At 35.8% G+C, this 22,908-nt stretch overlaps 2 protein-coding genes across 2 annotated transcripts; one reads left to right on the top strand and one right to left on the bottom strand.

Moving 5' to 3' along the window:
- The first annotated feature begins 80 nt into the window (after positions 1-80).
- Positions 81-1,202, top strand: LOC136409620 (short coiled-coil protein homolog). The gene is made up of 2 exons (XM_066391248.1): positions 81-235; positions 294-1,202. The coding sequence occupies exons 1-2, from the start codon at positions 181-183 to the stop codon at positions 650-652; spliced, it is 414 nt and encodes a 137-aa protein (XP_066247345.1). The 5' UTR covers positions 81-180; the 3' UTR covers positions 653-1,202.
- Positions 1,155-22,666, bottom strand: Sema5c (Semaphorin 5c). Its single transcript, XM_066391231.1, has 9 exons — positions 22,304-22,666; positions 12,613-12,724; positions 7,572-7,671; positions 7,304-7,511; positions 4,744-6,197; positions 2,899-3,428; positions 2,658-2,846; positions 2,445-2,603; positions 1,155-2,094 (listed from the first exon to the last, which is right to left on the bottom strand). The coding sequence occupies exons 2-9, from the start codon at positions 12,710-12,712 to the stop codon at positions 1,706-1,708; spliced, it is 3,129 nt and encodes a 1,042-aa protein (XP_066247328.1). The 5' UTR covers positions 12,713-12,724; positions 22,304-22,666; the 3' UTR covers positions 1,155-1,705.
- Positions 22,667-22,908: the final 242 nt, after the last annotated feature.

Here is a 22,908-nt window from a genome sequence, read left to right on the forward strand (position 1 = left end):
CTGACTATTGAATGTTAATTAGTCAAATGTCACTACTGTAAAGTCAAATAGTCAAATGTTAAATAATTAAATAAATAAAAACACCAACATTGAACCTCAGTGAATTTACATCAGAATCAATTTTATTAATTAATTGTACCATTCCCTAACTAACTAAATTTTACTATTTAAACGCCAGAAATGTCTGTGTCCAAAATTCAAGACGATATACCTTTAGCAGACGATGATCCTCAAGGTATTTAATACACTGTTAAATTCGCCCCCCCAACTTCTGCAAACTCTACTAATTACAGTCATAATAAACGATGAACCAGAAGGGAACTCAGTCTCAGAAGGTAACTCCTCCAGTATGATCCATGGCAGAAGTATGGACTCAATTCAATCAACCTTTACCAATGGCAGTTCAAGTCCACAACATAACTCTTTGGAGCCTGATACTAGTCCTGATGAGCAGGAAGAGAAAGCTCGGCTTATATCTCAAGTACTGGAATTGCAGAACACATTAGATGACTTATCACAAAGGGTAGATAGTGTGAAAGAAGAGAATTTAAAATTGAAATCTGAGAATCAGGTACTGGGGCAATATATTGAGAATTTAATGTCGGCGAGTAGTGTCTTCCAGTCTACCTCTCCTAAAATTAAGAAAAAATAAGGTGTCATGCGCTAGAGCAGCCATAGATCTGATTTGATGATGACTCATTAAATATTTAAGGCTTCAAATCTGCTTTTTTATTAGAATTGTTTTATGTTAAAATTTCCATTTACATTTGAGCTAAGTGTGTGCCTTTTCACAGCACATGCCTCATATTTCCTTTAAAATATAAGGTCTATTTCAACAGAGGAAAACTAATTCTGGCCCATTAGAAATGTGCGTAGCATACTGATTGGAAATCCTCGCAAAGATTTCTGACTATTTCTATCAATCTAAAATTAGTTTTCTCTCATATTGAAACAGAGTTATAGTATAGCATTTAAAGGTACTGCACCAAAGAAGCTTCATGTTTACATGTATGACTACTTTATTTCTTTAAGCCTGTGATTTTTCTGAGTGTGAATAGACATTTGTAATTTAAATTTATTTTCATGTAAGCACTATAAATGTATATAAAGAATGGTTTATAAGGAGCTTGAAATAAGAAAAAAGGCCTTCAATGTTTATCTACAGAGTTTTATTTAAGACAATTAAAAATATTTATTTTGTATAGCTTACAATATCAATTTTCTTATTTTCTATTAGTTGAATGAAAAGTGCAGCTCAAAATGAAGAGCATTGATGACATTTTGGCCAGCTGCACTGGATTGATTTATATATGTGAAAAATGCATTAAAAACAATACCTGGGCTTATATATTCTAAAATATAGGTACTTTTCACAATTGGTTTCTCAATATGAGGTACACTAATCTCTTTTAAAGAGAAATTCTGAAATTTACACTTAAAAGTCTAATTCTTAACTAAGTTTTTAAAGCAGGTACATATGTTAAATTGCAAGTACCTATATGTATATAAAAATATTTGCCTTTAGGATAAATACGTTTCAGAACATAAAGATCACCGGTATCACACTAATACAACTCAGGTATTACTATTTTCCTCAATAATTGTTTAATAGGAATTTTTATCTTGTGAACTGGCTTATCAACAAGCATTACTATTAAAATATCTTTGTAAATCTAAAATACATCCTAAATTTATCAGTCAAATCTTATGAATATAAATGTTTATCACTGACGGAATATTGCTTCGTTTGTCCATTTTTCAATTCATTACTACTACGTTTTAGGCTGCTCATAAAATCAAAATCGAACTTAGATTTTATTGTGCCACTACTACTGGGACTGTGATGGAGGTGGAGCTGCAGCTGTGGTTTTTCCCTCATTGGAACTGGAACGTACTGATTCGACTCTGCAAAGGCAGTCGATGCAGTTATGTAATGCGGGGAGCTTGGAATTTTCAGTCTCCGTCTTTTCAAGATAATATGAATCAGGTAAAACAGCAATGGTGACAATCCTGTTATCAAACCCGCAAAGAACAGGGTGATATTGGATTTGGTACAAGAGCAGTCAGTGTATCGAAGTCCATATGCCCCTATTTCTGAAATAAAGTTTTCGTTAAGGAAACACGTTATTAATAAATTCGGAATTTATGCGGAAAATGAACATGGAGTAAGTAATAAAATTAAAAAATAGAAGTCTGCAAGCAAATCTTTGCGACTCTTCCTTATCTAGCAGTACACACATTGTAAGATAGTAACAAATTAATGTAGGAAGCACTTGTTCTGATATAAGTCACAACCGTACAATCTATCTGCATTTAATATTCGTTAATTACATTTTCAGTTTTAAAAAGAATAGTTCCATATACAAACCCACGCGCTAATATTGATAAATAATGCCATGGTAAACTGAATAATCTTAATGGGGCAGAAATTTATACACACTTACCGTTCGTTAGAGCGTTGCCTACACACATTCTTGACTGCACCGCACTACCTTGGCACATGTGTGGTCCTGGATTTTCGGTGTAGCATGTCCTTTGCCTATATTGTAACTCATTTTCATCACACAGAGACCATTCAGTCCAATTTCCCCAACCCAAAATATCTGCAAACAAAAATATTTCCAATCTGGCTATAAGGGTGAATGTTAATAACTCACTTTCACAAGGCTGATCGTGGCAAGCCTGCATTTCCTTATGGGCTCCTTTGCATTTATGCCCTAAGCATTCTCTATATCTCGTCTTCACACCCCACCCACAAGAAACATTGCAGGGCGACCATTCAGTCCAGCATCCCCAGCTATCCTCACAAGTGTGTTTATTGCAATCTCTTGTTTGTGTGTCTGGACCTGAACCAAACCTAAATTAGCTCAAATAGATGAGAAGAGTTTTTTGTATCACCTAAGCAATTTCCTCGAAAACAGATGCGACTCTTGTACTGAGTGCCTCCTCCACATGTAGCAGAACACTCGCTCCAACTAGACCAAGGGCCCCACTCGTTGTGATCACCATCCTCTGATTCGCACTTATTATAATGGCAAATTTGATTCTCATCTTTGATTTGGATTTTAATTTGATGGGCCTGCCTCACAGGAGCGCGACACGCAATTCTAAATCTCTTCTGGTGGTAATGTCTTAGAGATATATTATAGTCTGTTATCCATTCGGTCGTAAGAACAGTCTTATGGTCTTTATTGCACACATGGTCGTTGCACGTTTCATATTCTATGTCATTTCCCTTGCAGTACTGGCCTCCATTGTTGGGAGAAGGGCTATCGCATTGTCTTTGGCGAATTCGGTAACCTTTTCCACAATTGGCAGAACAAGTAGACCAACCGGACCATGCAGACCAGCCGCCGTCAGTAGACTGTGCTGGACAAGGAGGGATCTCTGCACAGAATGCTTCTATACGATCTTGTCCCACACATACCCTGTAATAGAAAATATCTACAGGATGATTCATTAACAATGAGATAACTGAAAGAAAGGTATTCTCATAATAATGGTAAAAAAATTAGTGAAAATTTTAACTTTCAACGCTCTGTATATGTCCGAAATTATACATTTTTGAATAAGGCACATTTTCTCAAATCGTCACCATTTAACGTGTAGTATTTTCAACTTTCGGCTGTTTTAATGTTAATGAATCATCCTGGACACATATGGGTATCGCATTTTCGCGCTCATGCCGTATAATTGTTTTCGTTGTTGTGGGAGATAAAGTATGGCTTAGATGGGAAAAAATTTGAATAATCATGTAAATAATCAGTTTTAAAATTCTTTTCGTTGTTGAAGAGCGTAAAAAGCTAAAATGAGAAAGTGAGTTTTATTTTTTAATGCGTTTTCTGACAATCCCAAAATCGACTAATTTTTTTTTTATTTGCGCAATTTAATTGGTTTTAATTATTATTTTTTTAATTAATTTTTTTTCGTTTATATTGTCCATAAGCTTAATCAAAATTTTTCCAATTTCTCGACGTTCTTCTGTAATAACAAAAATCCCTGTAGTGCGATTTTACTAAGACATTGTAAAATAATTAAATACAAACTTCACCACATGGTTATCACTCTTTAACGTGTATGTATAGAATTTGAATTTAAAATTGAATTTCAAAATATGGGTGCGTCAATTAGGCATGTTAAATGCACCTTTTGTATACCTACGTTTATACCCCGAGGTGTCTAGTTTATGGAAAACGACTTCTTCTAATCTTTGCGAGATGTTAATCATATTTCTACTCCTTACTGGGGTGTATTATGTAATTATCCTTCATACTCGTCAAAACAGAGTGGTACTTAAGTAAATTATCAACACGAAGGATGAGCCATGAAGTAACAATACACTGTTTCTCGAAATTGTTTAGAAATGTTTTATAGACGTTCTTACCGTTGGTAAGCAGCATAAATGAGACGACAAAAGAGGGAGTAACACCTAATTAATCAGATAAATTTACGACCTTCAGGAAATAAGAGAGATGCACTAGATAATCCTTTATTGTTGGTCCATGATCTTAAAAAGCTTCTGCATGATTTAAAGAAGCCGCAACAAGGTTTAACATGCCTTTAAAATGATTATGCTAGACGAATTCGCTAAGAATACGAATATATTTTTCATTAAAAAATGTTTCAGTATTAACTCGGTCAAGAGAAGGAGCCTTGACCGCATGGCTAGGTAATGGACCCTGGCTTATTAGTGAGAATTTTCAACAACTTTCTTTTTTACGATCCGCTTGGGAAATTTCTTACCTTCCTCCAAATGCTGGTGCCGGATTCGTGCAAGTCCTAAATCTGGTCTTGACCGCGGTTCCGCAAGTAGCTGAGCATGCTGACCACGCCGACCAATCAGACCAGCCTCCATGAACTGTGCAATTGGTGACCCCTATCGACGCTCCAACACAAGCTAGTCCATTATTAGCAGGAGCTGGGTTATTGCACTTCCGCATTCTACAGAGACACTGATCGGTGTCAATATCAGAAGATATTTTGTGATAGCATGGTTGCCAATCTGACCAAGCACTCCAGCCTCCATTAACAGGGGTGTCGAGCAAGGGGCAGGAGTTTAGTTTCTGCGTCCACGATCTTTGGTCTCCGCTGGGGGCGGTGGTGCACCCATCTACCAACTCATTCCAACCGCAGTAAGGGTCCATTGCATTGAGACAGCTTTCTTTGGAAGAGTGCCTTTTGCAGTGGTTCGCTGGCATGCTAACAATAGCGTTTTCAGTGGCTGCATAGAGTGAATTGGTTTCTTTTAAAAATTGGATGTTTTTGATGGAGTAAATTGGATTTAAGGATGCTTGCCAGATTTCCACCACACAAGCTTTTACCGATTGCGGGAAAACCGATAGCTTCTTTATTAATCCTTCCTCAGTTGCCACGTAAATTACATGCACAAAGTGGTTTCTGCCCAGCTTAATTGCGTCCACAGTGATGTGAGAGAACCTCTCCAAATTTGCAACATGCAAAGGGTTTAACGTGGTCGCTTGAACTGCGTTATCCATAAGCTGGTATTTTGAAGTCTCTAATAGATAGGTATTTTCAGATTGCTTGCAGTGTAAATGGTCTCTGTGAGGGATATCGCGTCTGGTCCAGGCACTATCCATATCATTTTGGTACTTAAAAGGCCCATTGAAAGCCTCATCTATAGCGCTCATATTGAAAGCGCACACAGCACTACCGGCGATACTGTTCTCAGGTGTGGTGAAGGTCGCATAAACCACGTTTTGCTCAGAGACATATTGAGCACTTTGAATTTCATTATAGTAAAACGGATACTCCCCACTAATGGAACAGTTAAGTCTGGCCTTTATAAAAGTCGTCCAGTAATGGCTATTCATGCTTTTTGTAAGCCTTCCTTTGTCGTTTTTGCAAACTCTGGCTATTCGCGAATAAACTACTTTGCCGCAGTTTATGTACTCCACAGCCGTTTCTTTGAAGAGAAAATAGGCGAATTGTGAAGTTTCAAATGAACCAACAAACTGAGGGTCATTAAGCCAGAAACTGTTGTATTGTTCAGTCCGCAAGGGTGGAGCTGCAGCGGTGATATATTTGGAAATTACTGTATCAGAACTGGAAAAATCTGCAGTGCCTCCGAAAAAGTAGTCGAAGCTATCGGAGAGGAAGCCAGTTACGCTAGCTGCGGGGTTGTAGGGGCACTTTGCTATTCCATCTATTGTCTCTATTATGGCTGACAAGTTATCGATCTGAAATGTGGGTCGTTAGTGGAAGGAATAACTGTTATGGTCCTAGTAGCACACACATATTTTAAAAATATACTTCTTCTGTCCCAAAATAAGGTATAGATTTCCCATTCAAATTTGTTCCGAAAGAAGATATACTGAAATACTAACAGATAACTTTAGAGTTTTGAAAAAAGTATGAAAGAATTATCAACAAATTGAAATTGTCTCTTATTGATCTAATTATTAACATTTCTGACAATATTTTGGGCATTCCCCAAAAGATTATCAGCGCAATGTAACGATACAGGAAGCCTGCCTACGCGTCGAAGTTTGACTGTGCTCATATGAGGAATTGAATAATTGTTTCCATCTCCCATCGTCATAATTTGCTCCACACAACCTTTTAAGTTAGGAAATTGTTTTCCAGTTCGTCTTTTCTAATCGATCGAACAGCACTTGCACCCAATCAATCAACTCTTCAATGCTTTTCGGAGATGATTCATATCAAAGCGATTGAATTGAGTTAAAAAAAAACGAAATCTGAAGCATTCAAATCTGGACTGTTTGGTGGTTTAGATCTGATTCTAATATTCTGACCGTTTCTAGATCCTTTGGACAAAATTTTTTCATCGTCATTGACATCAGGAATGACGTTTGGCATTATCTTACTGTATACAGGGTGTCCCGAAAACGCATGTCAAAAATGTAATTAAATATTGGAGAAACACATTAGTCATGTGAAGGATGCCCATAAAAGTAGAGCGTTCAAACTCAAATGTTGGTTTTGGTGTTGACGATATCATCTCAGGAATTCTATCATAAATTTGGAGATGATAAAAATGCTGATGGTGAGTCTTCAAATATTTGTGTGAGCATCATCATATACGGTCGGGACTCTGAAAAAATTCCTTCTATTACGTAGGTATCTGTAGGATTATTACGCTTCTTGTACTCGTTTTAAAGTCTTTTAAATTATTCCTCATAAAGAATGTCTCTTACCATGGGCATTCGACCTTAATGAACACATTGCTCATATCTAGAAAATATATTCAAAATGTTTTCTTGAAACGCGGAAAAAATATTTCTAAAATATAAGGTGCTACTAGGGGATTTCCCCGGGATCTTACGTTTCTCCATGAACATAGAGGGGAAAACGCATACGTTCCACAAGTAAAAATGTGATTTCCATTCGTCAAAAGGATTTTGATGAAATTATGGCAATTTTCTTCACTTTGACCTTTGGAAATGCAGGATTCCCATTTATCATCGGAAGGTTCCCATTTTACTGCTTCTAGCAACTCCAACTTCGATAAATGTAGCTTGTACAAGGTATTTCTGAAACATCATTACAGTGTTAGTTCCGGTGGATATTTCATGACCAAGTTTCTAACATACTTAGCACCAACAAACATTTGATCTCTGGAAACATCGAAGAGCATTTGCGAATAGGAAGTCACTCCTTCCAGAGGAAAATATTTAACTGAAGATTGCAAATCTGGAATTACAAAGAAAAATTGACTTAACACTAAATTTTAATTAAACGTCTTGAAAACCGCAAATATGCTAATGACGCGCATTAAATAAAATCGAATGTAAATAAATAACAATTTATATTAACGTACAGGATGGCCCGCTAAAATTTTGCACCTCGATTTTCAGCGTTTAAAATGAAAATGCGTAAATCGCTCAGATCCGTCGATTTCCGACTCACAGGGAACAATATTTTACTGTATCTTCAACTTCAACTCCTGAATAGGGGCAACAATTACCCCTAATGTTTTTAATGGGAAAGGCTGTCGAGTGATACCTCATTTTAAAACTAGTTATACCCCGATTATAGCCTCCAAGTTCGAAGTGGCTGCCATTGTTCCGGTTGATATGGAAGGTCGTCAAAATCTGTGTGGAAGGAAGCTGCTAATTAATAGTTAATGTATAACAATAAGAACTACAGACTTGATGAGGACAGAAAGCCGTTTAAACGTGAGATATCACTATACACACCTCTTCCCATTAAAAATATTGAGGGTGACTGCCACCCCTTTTAAGGGGCTGAAGTTGAGGGATTGAAAACACAATAAAAAAAATTGTCCCCTTCGAATAAAAAAATGACGGGTACGAGCGTTTTTGCACATTTTCTCTTTAAATATGTACTGAAAATCGAGATACAAAGTTTTCGTTGGACCACTCTGTATGTGTTTAATTACCAAATGAACAATGGGGAATTATGAACTCGTGTGCAGTAATAATTTCCTTGCCTTTTCAGGAACGATCGTAATAAAACATTAGTCAGTTAACAAAACAATCACATCCTGGTACAGCACATAGACATCAAGTCTAGTGACACTATTTGGATCAAACGTGACATGGAGATTATGCAGAGCGTAAAGAGATATCGCACTTTGGTGTCTGAAGCGCGCATTTTGCCGAAAATAGTTACTTACCAAACATGGAGCATATTATATCTTCTTAAAATCTTGATAATTTCGTGGGTTATTTGTTCAAAGCAGGTGTTCTAATCTTCAAGAAAAGTACAAATAAGATAGTATGTATGTGGGTGCCGCAGCTTGCAGATACCTATTATATCAGGTGACCCAGAAAACTTTTTGTTTTAATTGAGAATAAATCTCGCAGTTTTTGACCCGCCGGCTTTAAATTGCTCCTAAGGGGGTTTTGAGGTACCATAAATGCATTTAAAATTCCTGTCACAAACTAGTTTATAGGCGGTGTCAACTATGTCCTACCGAGGTATAAAAAACCTATCTAACTTTTATCAGTGTCTGTAGCTGAAAAATTTTTGCGAATTCCAATACTCTGAACTCTCCCACATCAAAAATAAATATATTCTGTCAAAAAACTTGTTACTCCAACCGTTTTCGAGATATTTGCAATTAAGTTTTTCATAACTATACTAACGAACAGGCCGTCAGGCTTTCACTGATGTCCCAGCACAAGTGAGAAATAAAGTTTGCGTTTACGTGCAAACTAAATTGAGAAGTTGCCGTGTTGCTGAAAGGTATCTGGAACTTTATCTCAAAAAGAGATAACCAGATCATCGAATTTTGGTTATCCATTGGAAGCCTGACAGGTAGCGTGAGCTGGTGTCCTCCACTGCTCTCTTCTTTTCACTACTTAGTTCACGACTGTCATCAAAAGAAAATATTTCCACACTGTGAATATCGTGTAAATGGATTTGCAAGATATGTACGTTTTGGAGCAACTTTACATAAAACGTTTGCGAGATCGTCAGCGTAAAAAAGACGGCGTTGGGTAAATGAAACACTTAGTAAACGAAATTTGCTGGAAGAATTCCATCACCTGTATGACCATTTACTCAATAATCCGCACAAATTACTTGATTATTATCGAATGCATCCAGAGTCATTTTCAGTACATTTTGAGTGCTTTGCAGCACATCCCCGGACAAGGTTGCCAAGAGGAGAAAGATTATTTTTTTTTACGAGGAAAATGTATTCTTCATGAGAGTTTTTGCTTCTTCTAAAATGGTTGAGTCAGTTCTCAACGTTTCAACTTTCCTTTTCGTTACAGAAAAACGTCGATAACTAGGTCTCCTTACTTGAAAATTTCGTTAAATCCAAAAAATTAATTCTCGTTTTGATGGCAACCGTAAACAAGACTTAAATTAAATGGTAATGTTGTCGAAAAGCAACGAATTTACCTGATACGGTGCTATGGCGAGGGTGATAATGCAATTCGGCGAGTTATCGAGGAATTTAGCCAAAAGTTTCCGCATATTTAGATCTCAAAATGTGATGCACGAAAATTGATCGAGAAATTCTTAACCACTGGCTCCGAACTAGATGAAAAGAAAAATAAGAAGGCTCGAGAGGAAGATGACGCTGCGGCGCTTATTGTAATGGATTCGGTTCAAAGTAATTCAAAATTCTCTTTTTTTAGAAGATCGCTTCAGTCAGGAATAAGTAGAACACATATTAAAAAAACATTAAAATAGTTGAACATTCATCCCTTAAAACAAATTTTTAATCATGCTTTAGAAGCAGGCGATAAAGCAAAGCGTTCGGAGTTCTGCGTGTGGATCGTGAATCTCAAACCATGAATAACCAATATTTTTCACGAGACATTGTATTCTCCGATGAAACCACGTTCTCCATCAATGGTACTGCTCCATCTGAGCATATCAGGTACTGGAGCCACCATAATCCCTATTTCCAAATCGCTCGTAATCGACGATATTCGGCCGAAATGAACGTACGGTGTGCAATTTCTCACCATGGCATAATGGAACCATATTTTTTTGGGTGTGAAATTTTTATTTGCAATTTCTCCTTTTTTATTGAATTATTGCAATAAAAATTTAATAAGCAAAATCTTGATTACGGTTGCCACGAAGACGAGAATTCATTTTTGGGACTTAGAAAAATTTTCGACTAAACGAATCTATTTTCGACATTTCTTTGTAACGAAGGAAATTCAAGTTGAAAGGAAAATTCAAATAGTGAAAACTGATTGAATCGTTTTATAAGAAGCGAAAACTTTGATGAAGGATACATTTTTCTCGTAAAATGAAAAATAAGAAACTTTCTTAGTCATGGATCACCAAAGATTCGAACTACAGAGGGACAATATCACCTGCGGAACGTTTAACTGTGACAGATATAAATGAATCTTTTTAATATTCAAAAATCTTTATTTATACTTTTGAACGAAAGTCCATGTTCTGTTGATTTTTTCAAATTTCTTGTTACTACTAATTGGTGTGAAAGTTTTTGAAATACTGTTGCAAACCAGTTAATGTCGCTTGAAGTTGAGCTAGATATTGCAGTCGTCCACGGTAGTAATTGTACACCTGTTTCGGAGCCCCAAGACCACGGTGAGGCTAATGGTTTTATGCAGTGAGACGATATATGCACAGATCTGTTGCATACCTCATCTTCATCAATAAAAACTTGTTAACGCTTATTCCTTACAGCTAAATTGCGATGTTCCGCAACTTTTTTAGGTACAGAAGGAGGCTGACCAAAGACTGATATTCACTGTCTTCTTGTTTACTTACGGTGTGTTCAGCAAATAATTTCAACTTAATCCTCTCTCAATTTCTTGAAATTTTTCTGCAACTGCAATTCAATGTAACAGCACATACCATAACAGGCGACTAGTCCCATTCTAGGAAGATCAGTCGCTAGTCGCATGTGGTCAGCGATCGCTTAAAGTCGCTTGCAGTAGACACTGTACATTTACCTTTCGTTTATTAGGAATAATCGTTTGCATTCGGTCGTACCTCTAAGTCGCGCGACTACGCTTTCAATGGGTGACCTGCGTCAAACGGCTGTACGACAAAATGGGCGAGACTGGTTCATTTCGTTCAACCAGATATCGGAGAACCAAAAATTCCTGCTATGGATTAAGAAGAGGGAACGTTCGTCCGAATATTGGAAGATCCAGACGTTAGCACCAGACGTATCTCTGCAGCGGCGAGGCCAGAGCAAATCATCAGTTTCTAGACTTATATCGACCAGAAGGTTTTTTTCATTCTATGTCTGTTCGAAAATTGTTTTGCTAAGGGATTTTCATCCCAGAATTAGAAAACTTATGTCGATTTTGTGTACCTTGGTACGGTGTAGGTCGGCCAGCTATCAGCCATCTTGGAACAGATGTATTAAGTGAATTTGTGGTACCCCTCCTATGATCATTTCCAAGTTTGTAAATCAAAAACTATGAGGTTTATTTCCAATTTACGGAACCAAAAAAATTGAAACAGAATTAAACCAATCGACTTTTGTATAAGGCCAGATTGCCCGAATCGCTATTCTTCGCCTATCTGAACTGACGTTCCTGGGACACCCTGTGTACTTTAAAATATCACGTCTCCCGTAATCTGCAGGCATTAAGATCGTATTTTACGCACTTTTGGTGTAAATAAAAGAATGTTTGCTCAACCCAACTGGTCTGATTTAAAGCGGATTTTCATATCAGTCAGTTTATTACAGTACTGCGTTAGCGTGAACCTTGTAGTAGTTACAGCAAACCCAAATGCGACTGAAGAGTTTCTTATAAAAAAAATTCAGAAAATAATGTATGTAAATGATATTGACCCACATTTGCCACTTACACGTTCAAACTTGAGAAAAACGCTTAGATGTGTGAAACGTATTCTTTGGCAAAAACAAACACTTAAAATTGAGCGATTGTTTGTAGAGGAATATATAAAATGCATCTTAAGATGTCAGATTGTATAAATATATACTTAGTATATTGATATTTTGTGCTTATTCGAGATAAGACGTTAAGATATTAAACCAATCGATAAGAAAAACAAGATGGATTTGTAAATACTAAGGACACCATGGAGTTCGATCCATCTATGAATCGAGCAGGAGCATACGCAGGTTTATTAAGTACGCATGCTATGTTTATTCTATTATTAAGAGACTCCCGAGGCAGAAGAAAAATGACTTACCTTTATGCGAAATATATCGAAAATCGTACTTCGTTGTGGCCGATGCAAAGCACAACAAGACGTAGAAGAAGAAGCTAGATTGGAGTCCCTCAAGGTTCATTGTTGCATTTTTCTGAAACAATTATTAATCGATTACTATAAAGTAGTATCAATTAAAATTAAATGCACCTTCAAAGGTTTTGAACCGGGCAATGAACAATTTCCTGTCAATGAAACCTTTTTTCATTAAAAATTCATGTTCCCTTTCATAATAGATTGCAATATATGGTCATGAATTTTAATTTAAAATTCGCTCTTCTGAACGGAAATACTGTTTTATGCCCATTCGCTTAGTTTGGATGATGTTGACAAAAAAAATGTGGGTTCGGTCTTGTTGGATTTTCAAATTTGCCTATCCCAGCGAATATACTAATATGGAGAAGTAGAAAGTAGTTTCAATTAGACATTGTGGGATGAATAATGTTGAGCTATGCGATGTCCTTAAATTACGTTTAAATTTCTAATGAAATCGTCTTAGCTCGAGATGATCTTCCGAGAATCAGCGGACATGCCAGCTCGTATAACAGTTACAATTTAAAAACGTGCTCCTAGCCTTGTTTAATCCTTTCAGATGTGAAATCAACCACTAAGAATACCACTGGCCTGTGAATAATCCCGTATAAGGCCGATTTATCATTCCCTACAAAGGCTGAGGAAATCTTTTTAAAAGAGTTTTTTTTCTAGGAAAAGACGTGGCTACAAGAATATATTCGTTCCCAACTTTATGTAGCCGACACAAAGCTTTTACTTGGAGATTAACACTCGAAGGCACAATAATGCAATTTATATTTTATTTTAAAGGAAGACTTTTTGGGGGATTTTGGGTGATCTATTTTTGATTATTTTGTACTGATTTAGAAGCCTACTTTCTTCCATAAGTGTTCAGCTGACGATAATTGGGATTTTCTGGAGACGATGTTTATGACACACCCGGTGCATGTGTAGCCTTGAGGCTTCAAATTAGATTCTTGATCTTTTTGTCCCATATTGTTTCGACACATAATAGCAGAAATTGTATTCAAAATTATGCATATCTCTTGGTCTTGGAATTTTGTTGTACAGTGTGTATCATACGGGGGCGTTGGCTGTTTGTCCTATTATAATTTCTTCACACCACATTACTGTTTAATGTAATAACTAAACAGGCAATTAAGTGGGCGAGTTGTTTTCGCAATTTATCACAAATAAGCGTTTTACACATCCAATATTTTAAGAGCTTGAAAATGAGAAATTACCATCAAATATGCCATCGGCCCCATTACCCAAATGGAGGGGAGTAAAATGAAATCTGAAATACAGAGGGCAAAAAAGTATTCGTACACCATGTCTTTCTAAAATGGTAAATACAGGGTGTTCCTACATATCGTATACATACGGAAGGGGGTAATTTTTTAGCATATTTCATGACTAAAAGATCATATAAACATGGGTTCGCAAACGTTTCGTTACCTTTCTACAGGGTGTTCCAATAAAAAAAATTGATGTGTCACAAAATCGAATATTACATATATTTAAAATCGTAAGAAATACTCTGGAGGAAGCCACTTTCAACAGTTGTTGTCACGTAGTTTCCTTGTTAAGGTTATTATTATTATTTAGTATCATCCTGGCTTTAATTTTTAACAAGTAGTTCCACATACACTCTCATGGCTCTTAATAATAGAGAATTACTTATAATAAATAATTGCTTATCCATAATAAATTTTCATTTCGTCTGGCGAGTTACAGAAAATCATTTTTTATTTTTTTTCCTTCACAACTGACGTAGATACGAAAAAACTGCAAGAGACTAAAACATTTCCGACCAAAATAAAAAATCATTTTATTTTTTAGAATCTACCAGCGGCGCTCCGTGAAACAGTTCAGGGAGAGAAAAGGGGGCATGGCCCATCAAAAAGCATTATCCTGCAGATTATCAAAACTATTTAACATGCCCAATTGTGTAAGTCTTACAACTTAAATTATATTCCAAATTTTAGGTAAATACTTGAAAACTGCCGGAACTATAAAGAAAAAACTGAAAAATTTCTGAAATATAAATAAATGCTTTTTTGGCTTTCTAGAATGAGAATTAAAAAAAAATTGTAACGTTATTATTTTCGTTTCTTACCAATATAAATATATTCATTCAAAAATTACATATCATTCTGTAACAGCAAATTGAATTTAAAAAAACAATATATATTAGCCGTTTAAGAAAAACATAGTCTACGTATACTTTTTTTACCCATTATTATGATTGTTAGCACTTTTTCATGCATAAATACCTCAATGGTACTCAGTAATTACATCCTTTGTGAATTTATTGACTTAATATAGCTCAGTAGCTACCGTAAAATCATTTAAGCCACAAAACATAACACCAAAGAAAAGATAAACCAAAAGTGTCTCGTTTGTCCCATTAAGCATAGACATGCTGTAAACTTAAACAAGGCCTTTTAAAATTCTGAAAGACATCTTGACAGGGGGCACATTGAATTTAAAATTTTATTTTTATATTTTCTGGGGCCATTTAAAAGGCAGCCGAATGCGACCGCTCTAGTCAGGTCAGTTTTCATTTTCTTTTAGCAGGTAAAGAACCCAAGCCCATCAGGGCTTCGACTTCTATAGGGACTATTTAGGGCGTCTTTTCCAACTTGAGCTTAAACTTTCAAGATTAAACTGAACGAGATGCAGAAGATGGAAATCTCTTATGCATGTGACCGTTAAGTGTCTTGGAGACGCAATTTGGGGACCTGATTGTGGCCAATTGTTGCTCCATAAATTGGTAAGATATCGACGAGCAAAATTCAGATAATAAAAAAATAGGTATCTCTCAATAAGATACCTTTCAAAATTACGGAAATGAGGATCGAATATATCGAATATGTTGCCCTTATGCTACGCCTATGTGCGTCATCATTTTGGGTAATATGCTCGATATAGCTAGATTCTGGCGCCCATTATCCTCAGATAAGGGTTGTCTTATGTAATAGAAATTTCGCCCCTCTTGCTTGTCGGCATTAGAATTTGGGCATGACTACATTTAGTTCAATCAGCATAATTGCAATACCCCGCTAACAAATCAATCTTGCTGTTTCCTATCTAAACGTTATCCTTTAGCAAGGTGGGCAGTAATTTAGCCAATAATGACCTTTTAGCTGTAGTACGCCAATGGGCGTTAGGCTTTACTTTTAATATTTAAGAAATCGGCAACTTGGAATCTCTCTCTTAGATTCAAGATAGCTCTGAGACTCTTCTTCGCACTCTTGGTCGAATTGTCGCGTTGATTGCGAAGTTCCTCTTTCATAAACGTGATTAAGGTGGTACTATTTAGCAGTACAATAAACTGCTTAGTAAGTTTACTGTTCCGAGATCCATTACAAATACAGAGTGATTCATTGACAATGGAACAACAGAAAGCTGGAGATACTACACGTCAAACGGTAACTATTGGAGGGAATATGCTTTATCCGAAAATTGATAGTTTCGGACATATACCGGGTGTTGAAAGTTAAAATTTTAATTCTTTTTTTTCTCATTATTTTGAAAATATCTAGGTTAGACATTTGAAAATTTGTAAAGTTTTGTTTTTTTAGGTGGCGAAGTATGTGTTCTAGAAAATGAAAATATGTTTGGTTTGATTCGTTTTTAATTTCTTGTATTATCAAATTTAAACGTAGTGCTCGTTAAATAGAACGAAAATTCGAAAACGGATCGAAATATCGAAATGAAACGAGAATACATAATTAATGGAAAAATAATTGCTCTCTCAGATTTAAAATCGAATTTCGCGTTAGACATAGAGGGTAAAAAGTTATTAATTGTAAAATCCATAAAATTGACCACAAGTGGTGCCCTTTATTAGCAGCGCGGAAATTGTATCTTATTCGTCACCTAAAAAAACATAAGTTTTCAAATTTTCAAGTGTCTAACCTAGATATTTTCAAAATAATGGCAAAAAATTATTAAAAATTTAAACTTTCGACACTTCGTAGATATCTAAAACTATCAACTTTTGGTTGTCCCATTCCCAATGAATCACCCTATGCCTATATCGGAAGTTGAGAAAGATGTTTGATGCAGTCTGATTTGTACAACTTAGAAATTTTTAATTGATTTGGCAATTTTTAAAATTGTTTTCAGTCTAATCGCCTAATGTAAATCTTCCATATTAAATTACACAGTTCAAAAGTGTAGCCTGAAGAAGTTTCATTCTTAGGCATTTACAAAATCGCATAAATGTGTAAGAATCAAAGTGAGCCCATATCTTAGAAACTAAAAGAGATATTCTAAATCGGTTTACGCAAACTTGCAAAACTCATCGGGGAGTTTAATTTGAGCATAATTACAGATGTAAAAACCAAAAAGACCCGGCAAACCTCAATTCCCAAGTTCCGGAGAATCTTAAGAGTTAACTGCAGTTTTATTTCGAGTTGTAAAAGCGGCCCTAACTGCTGCTATTCGATCCCTTATTAAGGCCTTTAAAAACTTCTATGCTGCACTACTGCCTGTTAGGCGCCTAAGACGATGTTAAGCGATAAAATCTAAATGTTAAAATAATTAAAAATAGTGTTTAGAAGGTTCATCTTGGACGTATTGTTGTAGGAGTATCTACCACAGAAATTTATTATATGTGTCTACTTGGTTATTCAACTGGCCTTGAATTTTTAATTCGTTTGTGAAGACTATATATGCCTTGTTTCCAGTAATATATCTTTGCCTTTTAAAAGTAATTGGTAAACGTGCCCGAGCAGAAGTAATTTGAAAAAACAACATACTGAGTTAAATTAGGTAGTTAAAGGAATCTTAACGACCTAAAAGGGAACTTCCGTTAACAGACTGAAATTGATAATTGGGACAAAGGAAAACACAAAAAAGGGTCTTTCGAATCTGATTTAATAATTTGAGGCACATGCCAAACATCTGCTTCCAGCAGATGTAGTCTTTTGGAAGTGTGCTGACTACAACCTTTAAGTGTACATGCCTCTCGAGGTTTCTATTAAAGATTAGGTTTAGCGCGCACTTGCGATTCTTTGTGGTACCACAATAGCAAAACGGAATTTGAAGAGATACGTGCTCTAATCGCTCTTGCTCTTCATTATCGGAAAAAAGCAAAAGCGCTATTAGATGCATTCACTTGTGAGCAGTAGATAGCTAAAAAGACAGTTTCACACACTTCATCATGAGTTAATAAAATATCCTCGAAAACTCTTCCAGTTTTATGATACAAATGCAAAATGGTTTATTGACTGCTTGGACTAGTGAGGCCTTGTATAACTTATCAAAACACTAGATGGAGGAAACCTGTATCAGCAGAGGAACGTTTGTCAGTGACTTTGAGGTAAGAAAATGTTTAAATATCATTTATTTCCCAAATTAACTTAGAAATGACATTTGAACTTAAAGGATGTTCTTTCATGTTATTATCATGTTTATTCATGTTGCTAGTTTTTTACAGGCTTTTCATCACAAAATGTCATTTTTCTCGACAATTTTAGCAGCAGACAATTTAGCAAAAAGGGTACTCATGGACATTAGAGCTTTTGCCCATGAGTATCCTTTTTGTGCTGAACACATTGGCGGTATAAAACGTGCCTCTAAAATGAGAATTTTCCCAGTGGCGTAGAAATTAGGGGTAAAAAAATCTCACGCAACCCTAAAATCTCCGCCTCTGGTATATGGGGAAAACTTGAAGTAGCGCTCAAAACGTAACTAATATTAGTGATAATAGGTGTATAAAATGTGACTTCTGTACCTCAACAATTTCTGAGATATCGTCAAAAAACTGAAAAAAACTGTCGTTTGACACCCTGTATCTCGAAAACGGTGCGTTTGCGGACTCATGTTAATAAAAACTTTTTTTCTTAAAATGAGTCAAAGAATAACATCCTGCATTTTTCGACATATGTCTTGAAACGTATATTCTTGAAATCAGAAAATAAAGGTCTATTCAATTTTTATAAAATATACAAGGTGGCCCATTATAAATTTATCGGTTTTGTGTCCTTTTTTAAGTTTGCAACATTCATCTGTTGTGTGAAGTAACATTTTTTGGAGATTTAGGATAAACCCTACAACTGTATTTAAAAAACTCGTATTTAAAGTTTTTCTTTTTTTTCTACAACAAAAGCGGTAGCCAATGTCTAAAGATAGGATCCTGTACACGGACGTAGCAAGGGTCTATTGTTACAGTTGAAATTCAAATCTAAACTCACTTTGACTGCGAAAGCGTCCAAAAGTGTTAAAGCTGCGATTGAAAAACAGCAAAGGCGTACTGGTCTATGGTAGTATGAATGTTTCATTTTAATTTGCGACAATCAAGTCGCAGGAAAAATAGAGCCAGTTACAACTTTTTAGTCGCTGCGATTTTTCAATCGGAAACGGGCGCTAGGCCTTAGGAAGGTGAAAAATGATCCCACACGTGTCTTATTGAGAACGCGAAATGTCACAAGTTAAGGAGAAAAGCGTATATTATCTTAATTTATTTCAAGTGTTCAATGAAAATAAGATAAGTCTCAAACGTATCAGTCACGACCATTCCGCAAAACCAAATAAAATAAACAGAGAATCAGCACACTGAGGCATGGCCGGTTCATTTAGCTGTCCATTGAAATATTACTAAAACTGTCAATCTTTCAAGTAAGTAAAAATTACGTCCTTATAGAGAATCTCGGAACATCAGTAGGAACATGACTTTAACTTTTTGTTGTCTTCAATGAACGTGCTGTTTATGGGGCCTCATGAACAATCACGGGAACTTCCACTGACGCGGGGAGGAAAGTAAAATATCTTATTACATTTTGTAATAAGTGCACTTATTTACTTTTACGTTTCATAGTCTTGTTCCTACTTAAGGGCTTTATTGTCCCTGGAGAACTTTTCTATTCCGCTAAAGTGTTTTATATGAAAGTAATATGTGATAGACCGCCACGACTGGAAAAGTGGATGTTCCGGAACTATTTCCTGGAAGTTAGGTCGAAGTTTTTCAAGGTTCTGTATTGCGCATCAAATTAAAACACTAATAAATAAATAATTAAGCACACTAAGAAACAATATGCTGATGGTCCACGTTGCATATGCGTATTTCCTATAACTTAGTATTCCAGGCCCCATCTTCAGCTCCTCATTCTCAATCTTGAAGTGATGCCTAATTGGTATTCCTAACAAACCGCATTCAAATTAAAACTGTTATTTGGAGAATAAATTTAAAACTCACAGACTTACCAATTTAAATAGATTTTTGATGTCAGGGTGCCAATGAACCTGAATATTTTAATGCTTAACTTACAGACGAAACCGGTTGTACATTGAGAAGAAATTGAAAGAACTGAATTTGTAATGCACGAATTTATCAATGCACAGGGTGTCTCTCATAAGCAGGCCACTGGACGTTTTGCTTTTTTATATGTTTTGTTGCATCCGAATGTCTTGACCTAAATACGTCTGAAGAATATCATGACAGCAAACACTCTATATGGAGAACTAGAACACGAATTTTACAGCATTTTTCAGGGTGTTTTGGCCTGACTAAAATTTTCTGCGACAGTTCTGTTATAAGCATTTCTAAGTGTTTGGAGGAATTTCCCTTAACAATATTATTTTCTATGAATTTCTAAAGCATTTGATGGTTTTCTCAGGGATGGAAATTTAGGGAATTTGCAAAAGCACCCTGCATCGATTTGTAAATTTACTCAAGTTGTTTTAAGCGTTCTCGAGTATTTTATCAAAGCATTTAACTAAACGCAGATCTCAAACTCTTGAGGAGAAATATCCGAAAATATTTGAAAGATTTTTAGATTGGTAAATAATTCTTTGGTGTTTTCTTGAAGGATTTGTTGCGTAATAATAAAAAGCCCAAAGATTTCTTGGATATTTCTACAAATTTCCTAAGAGTTCTTGAGTCATTGGAGGAATGATTCTCTTCTCTCTTGGGGAATTTTGTGGAACTCATAATACAGATCTTAAAAACTAGCGGCACATCGTCGTTTTTACGAAAACCTGGAAAAGCTTGTGCTACTCGAAGGATTTCCTATGATTTTTTGTTATTAGAAATTTTCCTACAATCGCCATGATTGTGAAACTAACCGAGAGATTTATGGCAGACCTTTGAATTTTTCAATGTACTGGGAAATTTTTGGTAATGATTTTGTTTGCTATTAATCAAAACTGAATATTTTCAAAAACTTTCCCACGAAAACGGTAAACGTTATGGAAAACATTCAAGTGACCTTTTTTTCACAAAAACATGAAACATGAGGAATATTTTTTTAACCAGCGGCGTATCATATTTTTCGTTTAAAACGTCCAGGGTCATGTCAATGGGACGCCTCTGGCGAAATTTGAAAAATCGTTTTCCCCTTAAAAAATCTGACTCTGCACCTATTTTACGCTCTCTAATTTTCCTAAACATATTTAATGCCGCAACGGACATAGTAGGAAAGGATAAAAAAATCATAGTTTCTTATCACCCTTTACTTCAGACAGGAAGCGAAAACGGTCTCATGTTCGTACGAACTTTTTTTGTTATTTCGGTCACAGGAACCTACAGTAAGCGGTTGGCAGACTTATTTCGAAACACCCTGTATAGTTGAGTCGCTCATCGAGTTCAGTTCAAAGTGATATTAAGTTAATTATAAAGAGATTCAACCTTTGAGTACTTTCTCTTATCCTAAGCAATTAAACGAGCTAAAAAATTATGATTACAGAGGCATATGTATATTATTGTAAGAATGGTGATTGTATAAATGCGTATGTGTTTACTAAGCAGCTGTTGGGTCAAATGTCTTAAATATTTCTTATATCGCCTTTAGATAACCAGAACAATACAGAAATTCTTCGGAACTATGTCTATCCAAGACTTTACGGCTATAAGTGCTTACAGCCTATTGCACCGTCAAGTTTTGATCATTATTTTGAGTTTATGGGTTTTCTTACCTGTGAAGTGTCACGTTAATAGGCTGTGATAAGACCAATTTCCTTTAGGTTCAATTCGGGGTTTTTATGTGAAATTATGCACGTTTCAGAAATGTACTCATTTGAATACAATTATTAAACTTCGAAATCTTTGAGCGTATAAAACGTATCTACTATCAGATAATGTTTAGTATTATTTAGAATTGAGGTAAATAAGATTATTTATTGAAAGGTGTAGATAAATGGGATTAAGCTCTTAGATTTCGAAAAAAATAAAATATAACTTCCAAACGGCTTTAGATAAGCTGGAAAAATGAGCAAATACGGCCAGTTTCGATCGTCGACCTAAGTTGCCTCATCCGTATTACAGATTAATATAAACTAGAAAGTAACTTGGAGGGGCAAAGGATAAAAAATGATTTGTTTCTATAGATGTTTGACTATGAACCATGTTTTGCTAACAATTCGATTTCCTGTCGGCGATTCCCTCGGATATCGTGTTTGACAAAAGCTAATTATGTGATACTTCAATTTGTAAAAATCTCATTACTGTGGTTACTGAGAAAAACAATAACATAGAAAGCCTTCGAATTAACCGATGTATGTTTATGTCCGGAAAGCCTTCTAATGAAGCAATATATGCTTATAATCAGCAGGTGTTTAGAAAAAAAAATAGAAAGTTAGCTAGATGATAATCATGCACGAGATAAGTTTTAATAGTAACATTCCCATTTAACGAACAAAAAAGCAAACTTACAACTAAAGAACCATTTCAGACAGCCTAGGATAAGAGGTCAGCAGAGATCGCAAGAGCAACAAGGCGGCAAAACGTTCTGCAACTTTCCATCATGCCAAAAATCTGTTACCAAATGTCTGAATTCTACCAAAAGTACCGCGATTTTCTCCAAAAGGAACCTCACTGCAAGTCCACTATTCAAAAAACAGCATCCCTCCGAAAAATCAAACTTCTCTATCCCAAAAAGTTTGAGATTAACGAACGACCTTGGTAAACAACCTTAGAGATAACGCGACTAAAGCAGTACCAAAAGATATCTCACAACACGCTTACGTGGTACCGTCAACATAACTAATTCGCTCGCGAGATACAGTACGGAGTAGTGGGTACTTGGGTTTTGTATAGTAGCCTTGCTAAAGTACTACAACTTAGCCTGGCGCGCATGTGCAGGTTCACGCAAGTGGTACCTACTTCTGAAACAGGTTGGAAGATGCTGTGACATCTAACGAGATAAATGCGGATTTTATGTGTTCAAAAAAGGTTGTCCCCTGAAACGGAGAATGTGTATTAGACTTAGATTAGGGTTGGGAATATGTATTAAGATTAAACTAACAGCAAGAATTAAG

This window comes from Euwallacea similis, chromosome 6, assembly GCF_039881205.1.
Source record: "Euwallacea similis isolate ESF13 chromosome 6, ESF131.1, whole genome shotgun sequence".
Taxonomy (NCBI): Eukaryota; Metazoa; Arthropoda; class Insecta; order Coleoptera; family Curculionidae; genus Euwallacea; species Euwallacea similis.